At 44.2% G+C, this 10,000-nt stretch overlaps 2 protein-coding genes across 3 annotated transcripts in view; both read left to right on the top strand.

Annotated features, from left to right (window-relative positions):
* Positions 1-5,465, top strand: part of otud5a (OTU deubiquitinase 5a) — an 18,230-nt gene extending 12,765 nt beyond the window's left edge. For both annotated transcript variants that reach the window (XM_079272819.1, XM_079272818.1), the window contains exons 5-9: positions 1-18; positions 906-1,091; positions 1,175-1,379; positions 4,302-4,373; positions 4,493-5,465. The exon at positions 1-18 is cut by the window's left edge and continues 131 nt beyond it. In XM_079272819.1, the coding sequence (XP_079128945.1) occupies positions 1-18; positions 906-1,091; positions 1,175-1,379; positions 4,302-4,373; positions 4,493-4,629 (618 nt within the window). In that variant the 3' untranslated portion in view covers positions 4,630-5,465. The remainder of the gene's footprint in view (positions 19-905; positions 1,092-1,174; positions 1,380-4,301; positions 4,374-4,492) is intronic.
* Positions 5,466-6,297: 832 nt separating this feature from the next.
* pim2 (Pim-2 proto-oncogene, serine/threonine kinase) overlaps positions 6,298-10,000 on the top strand; it is a gene marked incomplete at its 3' end in the record, with an annotated part of 5,288 nt that continues 1,585 nt past the window's right edge. Inside the window, exons 1-4 of the mRNA XM_079273942.1 lie at positions 6,298-6,499; positions 8,658-8,758; positions 8,981-9,031; positions 9,771-9,979. Of these exons, the coding sequence (XP_079130068.1) occupies positions 6,442-6,499; positions 8,658-8,758; positions 8,981-9,031; positions 9,771-9,979 (419 nt within the window). The 5' untranslated portion in view covers positions 6,298-6,441. The remainder of the gene's footprint in view (positions 6,500-8,657; positions 8,759-8,980; positions 9,032-9,770; positions 9,980-10,000) is intronic.

Here is a 10,000-nt window from a genome sequence, read left to right as displayed (position 1 = left end):
CCCGCCTTCAAACCAGGGGTACCAGAACCTAACCAATCACGAGAGACCAACGTATCCGCCTGAATCTAACGTTGTTTTTCCGTAGACAGGTGATTCGTTGCCATGAACACCACGACAACATGTGCCGGTGTTGTTCAGAGCGGAGCGAGCCCTGTGTCTGTGAACTCATATCTCATATTCATAAGATACTTTATTAGCGTCATACAAACCCTGTAAAGAAACAAGTCGAGTGTTAAATGTGTTCTAAAGAAACAAAGGCTGAACATCCTATTTGATTTGGCTGCAACATATTTTCTCGCATGTCGATTTTTAACACCTCTTAACTGACGATTAATCGTGAGTCCCCCGTCACTTCTTCATGGAGAAACCGCTGTTTAGTGTTACGATGCCAGACCAATCAGTGGACTAGAACTCTGTGGAGTGGGCGGAGTCACAGCTCTGGAACCAGACAACAGAACTCGTCTGAGGCTCCGTCAAGCCGTAAATGAATATCACATGACTGTTCACGCACACTGGGCATGCGGGCACCGGTGTAAACAGGAAGTAGATCAGTTGTCAGATCAAAGTTTACTCGATTATAGATGGTAAATGTGGTCAACACACTCATTCCCTCTGTTCAGTTGTGTCTGTTCTCACTCGTAGCTCTGCTGAAGTCTCTGTCCTACTGGAGAGCGTTTATGCATTTGTTCCTTTACAGTTTCTGTGTGAACTTCACAATAGTTGTGCAGAACATAATAAGCATTAATAAGAAACGTCCGCTCCGTAGGTCTGATACCACCGCTGGACATGCCGCTCGTTAGTCGCTCTAATAACAGCTGTTTGATTTCTTCCAGAATACCACACCTGTGAATACTGTGTTCAGTAATCCATGTAACTGCCCCCCCCCCCCCCCCCCCCCCCTTCAGTATGCGGAGCAGACGCTGATGAAGTCGGCCATCAAGACGTCGGAGGAGTCGTGGATCGAGCAGCAGATGTTGGAGGACAAGAAGAGGGCGACGGACTGGGAGGCCACCAATGAGGCCATCGAGGAGCAGGTGGCCCGGGAGTCCTACCTGCAGTGGCTCCAGGACCAGGAGAAGCAGGCCCGACAGGTATGCCCACGAAACCTGGTCTTCATCCAATTAAGAGGATCCAATTAAAGAGGTGGTTAGAGTCCTGTTTCTGTCTCTCTCAGCCCCGTAAGGCCAGCGCCACCTGCAGCTCAGCGACGGCGGCGGCCTCCAGCGGACCGGACGACTGGAGTGCCCGGTCGCCACGGCAACGCGACTCCGACCCCTCCCACTCCGACCTCCCGACCCCCCCGTCGACAAACAACAAGCCCCCCTCCCCCGCAGGAGCCGCCCTCATCCTGAACAAACCCCCCTCCCCCTGCGCGCCAGGTAACTCCCACACATACGCTCACACTCTCTCTCTCACTCACTCTGTCTCTCACTCACTCTGTCTCTCACTCACTCTGTCTCTCACTCACACCCACTCTCACTCTCTCTTTCACTCACACCCACTCTCACTCTCTCTCTCACTCACTCTCTCTGTCTCTCACTCTCTCTCTCACTCACTCTCTCTGTCTCTCACTCTCTCTCTCACTCACTGTCTCTGTCTCTCACTCACGCACACTCTCTCACTCCCTCACTCTCATGCACTCTCACTCTCTCACTCACTCTCTGTCTCACTCGCACCCACTCTCACTCTCTCTCACTCACTGTCTCTGTCTCTCTCACTCACTCAGACTCTGTCTCACTCACGCACACTCTCTCACTCCCTCACTCTCACGCACTCTCACTCTCTCACTCACACCCACTCTCTCATTCACTCTCTCTGTCTCTCACTCACTCTCTCTGTCTCTCACTCACACCCACTCTCACTCTCTCTCTCACTCACTCTCTCTGTCTCTCACTCTCTCTCTCACTCACTGTCTCTGTCTCTCACTCACGCACACTCTCTCACTCCCTCACTCTCACGCACTCTCACTCACATCCACTCTCTCACTCTCTCTCACTCACTGTCTCTCTCACTCATATCCACTCTCACTCTCTCTCTCAGTCTCTCACTCACACCCACTCTCACTCTCTCTCTCACTCACTGTCTCTCTCACTCACTCACACTCTCTCACTCACGCACACTCTCTCACTCCCTCACTCTCACGCACTCTCACTCTCTCACTCACACCCACTCTCTCACTCACTCTCGCTGTCTCTCACTCACACCCACTCTCACTCTCTCTCTCTCTCACTGTCTCTGTCTCACTCACTCACTCACACTCTCTCTCATGCTCTCACTCTCTGTCTCTCACTCACACTCTCTGTCTCTCACTCATACCCACTCTCACTCTCTCTCTCTCTCTCACTCTCTCTCATGCTCTCACTCTCTGTCTCTCACTCTCACTCTCTCTCTCTCACTCACACACCCTCTCTCTCTCTCTCTCTCTCTCTCTCTCTCTCTCTCTCTCACAAACACCCTCTCTCTCTCTCTCTCTCTCTCACTCACTCTCTCTGTCTCTCACTCACACCCACTCTCACTCTCTCTCTCACTCACACCCACTCTCACTCTCTCTCTCACTCACTCTCTCTGTCTCTCACTCACACCCACTCTCACTCTCTCTCTCACTCACTCTCTCTCTCTCTCACTCACTCTCTCACTCACTGTCTCTGTCTCTCACTCACGCACACTCTCTCACTCCCTCACTCTCATGCACACTCTCACTCACACCCACTCTCTCACTCTCTCTCACTCACTGTCTCTCTCACTCATACCCACTCTCACTCTCTCTCTCAGTCTCTCACTCACACCCACTCTCACTCTCTCTCTCACTCACTCTCTCTGTCTCTCACTCTCTCTCTCACTCACTGTCTCTGTCTCACTCACGCACACTCTCTCACTCCCTCACTCTCACGCACTCTCACTCTCTCACTCACACCCACTCTCTCATTCACTCTCTCTGTCTCTCACTCACTCTCTCTGTCTCTCACTCACACCCACTCTCACTCTCTCTCTCACTCACTCTCTCTGTCTCTCACTCTCTCTCTCACTCACTGTCTCTGTCTCTCACTCACGCACACTCTCTCACTCCCTCACTCTCATGCACACTCTCACTCACACCCACTCTCTCACTCTCTCTCACTCACTGTCTCTCTCACTCATACCCACTCTCACTCTCTCTCTCAGTCTCTCACTCACACCCACTCTCACTCTCTCTCTCACTCACTCTCTCTGTCTCTCACTCTCTCTCTCACTCACTGTCTCTGTCTCTCACTCACGCACACTCTCTCACTCTCTCTCACTCACTGTCTCTCTCACTCATACCCACTCTCACTCTCTCTCTCAGTCTCTCACTCACACCCACTCTCACTCTCTCTCTCACTCACTGTCTCTCTCACTCACTCACACTCTCTCACTCACGCACACTCTCTCACTCCCTCACTCTCACGCACTCTCACTCTCTCACTCACACCCACTCTCTCACTCACTCTCGCTGTCTCTCACTCACACCCACTCTCACTCTCTCTCTCTCTCTCTCACTGTCTCTGTCTCACTCACTCACTCACACTCTCTCTCATGCTCTCACTCTCTGTCTCTCACTCACACTCTCTGTCTCTCACTCATACCCACTCTCACTCTCTCTCTCTCACTCACACACCCTCTCTCTCTCTCTCACTCTCTCTCATGCTCTCACTCTCTGTCTCTCACTCTCACTCTCTCTCTCTCACTCACACACCCTCTCTCTCTCTCTCTCTCTCTCTCTCTCTCTCTCTCTCTCTCTCTCACAAACACCCTCTCTCTCTCTCTCTCTCTCACTCACTCTCTCTGTCTCTCACTCACACCCACTCTCACTCTCTCTCTCACTCACACCCACTCTCACTCTCTCTCTCACTCACTCTCTCTGTCTCTCACTCACACCCACTCTCACTCTCTCTCTCACTCACTCTCTCTCTCTCTCACTCACACCCACTCACTCTCTCTCTCTCACTCACACCCACTCTCACTCTCTCTCTCACTCACTCTCTCTCTCACTCACACCCACTCACTTTCTCTGTCTCTCACTCACACCCACTCTCACTCTCTCACTCACTCATGCTCTCACGCACTCACACTCTCTCTCTCACTCACTCTCTCTCTCACTCACTCACTCACTCACTCACTCTCTGTCTCTCACGCACTCGCTCACTCGCTCTTTCACTCACACTCACTCTCTCTCAGGCACTCTCTCTCTCTCTCACTCTCTCTGTCTCTCTCTCACTCTCTCAGTCTCACTCACTCTCTGTGTGTGTGGGTGTGTGTGTGTGTGTGTGTGTGTGTGTGTGTAGGTCCCAGTAATCAGAGCCGTCATCATTTGGAGTACAGAGCCATCATGCAGGAGATGTCACCCACAGCGTTCGGTAAGATCTAACTGCTACTACTGTAATACTACTACTGTTACTACTGTAATACTATTACTAATACTACTACTGTAATACTGCTAGACCGACCGACCCGCTCTCTCTGCTCTGTGTTCCAGGTCTGACGGACTGGGAGGACGATGAGATCTTGGCCTCGGTGCTGGCCGTCTCTCAGCAGGAGTACCTAGACAGCATGAAACATCAGAGCTCCGCCTCCATGCATCGAGAGAGAGAGCCGTCACCTGACAGCAGCTGATAGCAACACACGCACACACGACGACCTTTGACCCCCCCCCCCCGACCTCTGACCCTCAGACCAGGGATGGAAATAAAACATCAAACAAAGAAATGCACACTTGTTTTTTTCAGCAGACATTTAAACTCATCCGTACATCACTCGTCTTCTCGTTTCCTTTCCTCCTTTCCTCTCTTTCTCATACCGCCCATAACAACCCCCCCCCCCCTTTCTCTTCCTGGTTACAACCCACATGGAGCTCGGTCTCAATGCTGATTTCTAATCGGTTATGATTCAAGCTTTTATTTTGAAATTCAGACATCAGTTTTAAATTTGACTCAGGCTGTTAGCGCTGAGGCTATCGGGACCATTGGTTTCAATGAGGAATGCTAATCAGAACTGAAAAGACGTCCAGTATTTTAGCAAGCTAGCTATCACCTCAAGTCTTACTATGTTTTAAAGCTAGTTCCTGCTAACACTGCTAACTGGTTGGCTTAGCTTACCTCCATTTTGTGTCGAGCAACGCACATTAGCTTTGCTTCGTCGTCTGGGAAGTAAAATCATACAGTCGGCTCTGACTTCATGGTCTGTAACACCTCCTCTCTCTCATTGTTGTCTTCATCCTCCTCTTCCTCAACATCATCATCAGACTTATTTAGCTGCATGTTTAATCAACCACGACCAACATCATCATAGAGAAAAAGCCACAAATTAAAATTAAAATGTGAGAATTGTCATACTTATCCTCTTAATGATTGATTATTATTGTTGTTGTTATTAATAATATAAGTTTATTTTATTTTATCGTTTGGGATGAAAATAACTTTTTTTTTCTTGGAATAAAAAGAGGAAAAATGTTTCTGAAGAAAAAATGTTTTGGAGATTTTTTATTTATTTGTAACACACTGAACTTTGTTTATATTTATCTATATTATATATGAATATTATTTTACTTCTTCAGAACTTTAGTCCAGATAATCCAGAACATATTCATTAATTATCAGAATTATAAACGTTTGTTTACATGATGACACTTTTATGACAGAAAAACAGCAGGAATTATTTCCTCTGCATTTAAATAATTATCAATAACATCAAACAATACTTTGACTTAATTTATATACTTTTACTCAGTCAAGGTTTTGAACGCAGGAGTTTTACTTCGAGTGGAGTACCGTCACAGTGTGGTATTAATACTTTTACTGCAGTTAAAAGTTAGAGTACTTCTTATTTTCACTTTCTTGTAAAGTCTTGCACTGACACATTTATTTTGACAGGAACCGGAAACCGATCTGACCTGAATGTGTGCGAGAGAGAACGCGAAGAGCGCGCGGCACGTAAAGGAAACCGTTGGTTTATTTAGATACATCAGATACTGTGTGTGTGTGTGTGTGTGTGTGTGTGTGTGTTTTGGGGAAACCGCCCTCTTTCCCGTGGTCATCATCTTCATCTGTTCATCGCCCTAAATTCTACGAATTCCTCTCGCGGGGATTTGAATATTCATGAGTTTTTAAGCTGGAAACCCGCAGCTTGAATCTGATTGGCCGGGACGGTTTCAAAACATTGAGCACACGTCTCAGCGCTGATTGGACAGAGGAGGGTGGAGTGGGCGTGGTCTGACAGAAGAGCATAAACAGTAACGTAAGAGTGAGGGAAGTCTTGTTTCCGTCAACGTTTGAACGGTTTACATCACAAAGTCACGTTCACAGTCTAAATCTGTATTTGCTGTTATTAGGTTTGAAAGCGGGAAACGTCAAGAAAAAGGTTTAGAAACGACTGACTGGAGGATTTCAGCCGACAACAGGATGGATTCTACCGGATACAACTGACGAGATGTTGGAGAAAAGAGCCGCGGAGCTTCAACCGGAGGAGGAAGTCCGAGGGAGACACGGTAATACAATATTATTATAAGATATAGAATTTTAAAATAGATCATTGTTATAAAATATATCATGTTGTTATAAATTATATAAGTATGAAATATATCATTGTCATAAAATATATCATATTATTATAAATTATATAATTATAAAATATATCATTGTTATTAAATATATCATTATTATAAAATACATCATATTATTATAAATTATATAATTATAAAGTATATCGTATTATTATAAAATATATTGTGTTATTATAATAAGTATTATATTATTATAATAAGTTTTATATTATTATAAAATATATCATTATTATAAAATATATTATATTATCATAAAATATATTATGTTATCATAAAATATATTATATTATCATAAAATATATTATGTTATAAAATGTATTATATTGTCATAAAATATATTATATTATTATAAAATATATTATGTTATAAAATACATTATATTATCATAAAATATATTATATTATTATAAAATATATTATGTTATAAAATACATTATATTATCATAAAATATATTATGTTGTTATAAAATGTATTATATTGTCATAAAATATATTATATTATTATAAAATATATTATGTTATAAAATACATTATATTATCATAAAATATATTATATTATTATAAAATATATTATATTATTATAAAATATATTATATTATTATAAAATATATTATGTTATGTAAATGTAAAACAAAGTGTCTTTAAAGGAAGCGGGTCAAAAGAGAAAGACGTCACTTTGTCTCCCTGCAGCTTTAAGAACTAACTCTTAATTAAAGTTAGCTTAGCTAGCTCGTTTAGCTAGGCTACTGATGCTCTCTCTCTCTAGTGAAGGAACCGTTCTGACTGATGTTCTCTCTCTAGTGAAGCAATCGTTCTGACTAATGTTCTCTCTCTCTAGTGAAGGAACCGTTCTGACTGATGTTCTCTCTCTAGTGAAGGAACCGTGCTGACTGATGTTCTCTCTCTCTAGTGAAGGAACCGTTCTGACTGATGTTCTCTCTCTAGTGAAGGAACCGTTCTGACTGATGTTCTCTCTCTCTAGTGAAGGAACCGTTCTGACTGATGTTCTCTCTCTAGTGAAGGAACCGTTCTGACTGATGTTCTCTCTCTCTAGTGAAGGAACCGTTCTGACTGATGTTCTCTCTCTAGTGAAGGAACCGTTCTGACTGATGTTCTCTCTCTCTAGTGAAGGAACCGTTCTGACTGATGTTCTCTCTAGTGAAGGAACCGTTCTGACTGATGTTCTCTCTCTAGTGAAGGAACCGTGCTGACTGATGTTCTCTCTCTCTAGTGAAGGAACCGTTCTGACTAATGTTCTCTCTCTAGTGAAGGAACCGTTCTGACTGATGTTCTCTCTCTCTAGTGAAGGAACCGTTCTGACTGATGTTCTCTCTAGTGAAGGAACCGTGCTGACTGATGTTCTCTCTCTCTAGTGAAGGAACCGTTCTGACTGATGTTCTCTCTCTAGTGAAGGAACCGTTCTGACTGATGTTCTCTCTCTCTAGTGAAGGAACCGTTCTGACTAATGTTCTCTCTCTAGTGAAGGAACCGTTCTGATTGATGTTCTCTCTCTAGTGAAGGAACCGTTCTGACTGATGTTCTCTCTCTCTAGTGAAGGAACCGTTCTGACTGATGTTCTCTCTCTCTAGTGAAGGAACCGTTCTGACTGATGTTCTCTCTCTCGTGAAGGAACCGTTCTGACTGATCTCTCTCTAGTGAAGGAACCGTTCTGACTGATGTTCTCTCTCTAGTGAAGGAACCGTGCTGACTGATGTTCTCTCTCTCTAGTGAAGGAACCGTTCTGACTGATGTTCTCTCTCTCGTGAAGGAACCGTTCTGACTGATGTTCTCTCTCTCGTGAAGGAACCGTTCTGACTGATGTTCTCTCTCTCTAGTGAAGGAACCATTCTGACTGATGTTCTCTCTCTCTAGTGAAGGAACCATTCTGACTGATGTTCTCTCTCTAGTGAAGGAATCGTTCTGACTGATGTTCTCTCTCTAATGAAGGAACCGTTCTGACTGATGTTCTCTCTCTAGTGAAGGAACCGTTCTGACTGATGTTCTCTCTCTCTAGTGAAGGAACCGTTCTGACTGATGTTCTCTCTCTAGTGAAGGAACCGTTCTGACTGATGTTCTCTCTCTAGTGAAGGAACCGTTCTGCAGTCAGTATCGTTGTGGTTCTCTGCTCGGCAGCGGTGGTTTCGGTTCCGTGTTCTCAGGCCAGAGGTTCTCTGATGGACTGCAGGTCAGACGACACATTCAGTCGGTTCTTCATGTTTAGTTTGTTTGTTTATGAAATAATATTCAAATAAACTTTATTTAAACGGTACATTTCTTAACAAAGTCCTCAAACACTTAAAAAGAAAGACATGATGAGTGTGAAGAAGTGAAGACAGACCAAAAGATAGAATATAAATGAATGATATTAACATAATAATAACAAACTTCTCTCCTTTGGTCCCTCCAGGTTGCCATCAAACAGATTTCCAGAGACAGAGTTCAGCAGTGGGCCAGACTGGTGAGTTTATTTGTTCTAAAGAAGAACAAAGTAAATCTATTTGGTGGAGTCACTTGACTGAGAGTGGACCTCGGGTCAGCACTGCCCTCTGCTGGACTGACAGCTGAACGACAGCCGTTAGTGGGGCTGGCCCCCTGTGATGTCACGGGTCAGTAAATGACGCTGCAGGATTTCCCCATCAGTTACAAACTCATTTCCTATTCATCAGAACTTCAGCTGGGACACACACACACACACAAAAAAACACCTGGAACACACCTGCAGGCGTTGGAGCAGGGCAAAAAAAACCTGAAGAAACCAAACTGGAGTTTCTGTGTGAAATCTTATTGTTCTATTCATCATACAGACATTATTGTTTTTATTAACAGCTGTAACTTACAAATTCATCTTCAAACTGAGCTGAAACTTTCAGTTTGTTGACAAAAGTATTTTGGTAAATTAAATAAAGAGTTTTTAAAGCAAATATATCAAACATTGAGTGGTTGTTTTGGGAGGGGGGGGGGCTGTGGCATACATCAAAGTAAATAAACTGTTGGTCTGATCAAATTAAAGACAATCAACAATTAAAACATGTTTTAATAGCATTACGAAGGTTTTAATTTATGGTTATTTAACTATTTGTTGTATTCATAAAACAATAAATGTGTATTTATAAACCTATCTTTATATACACAACATAAACAGTGGTACATTAGTAACAGTAGTAAACGTGTATTCATAAAGTATTCTAACCTCTCAGCCCGGTGAGGTCAGCCCCGTTCCCATGGAGATCGCTCTGCTACAGCAGCTGTCAGAGGTCGGAGGTCACGGGGGCGTCGTCCACCTGCTGGACTGGTTCCAGGTAGAGGGGCGGGGCTTCCTGCTGGTGATGGAGCGCCCACCACTGAGCCAGGATCTGTTTGACTTCATCACCGAGAGAGGAGCGCTGACGGAACGCCTCGCACTCAGGTTCTTCTCTCTGTGGTTCTG

This window comes from Melanostigma gelatinosum, assembly GCF_949748355.1.
Source record: "Melanostigma gelatinosum genome assembly, chromosome: 8".
Classification (NCBI taxonomy): domain Eukaryota; kingdom Metazoa; phylum Chordata; class Actinopteri; order Perciformes; family Zoarcidae; genus Melanostigma; species Melanostigma gelatinosum.
Note: the sequence above shows the minus strand (reverse complement) of the source record. Positions and strands in the feature narration are given on the sequence as shown.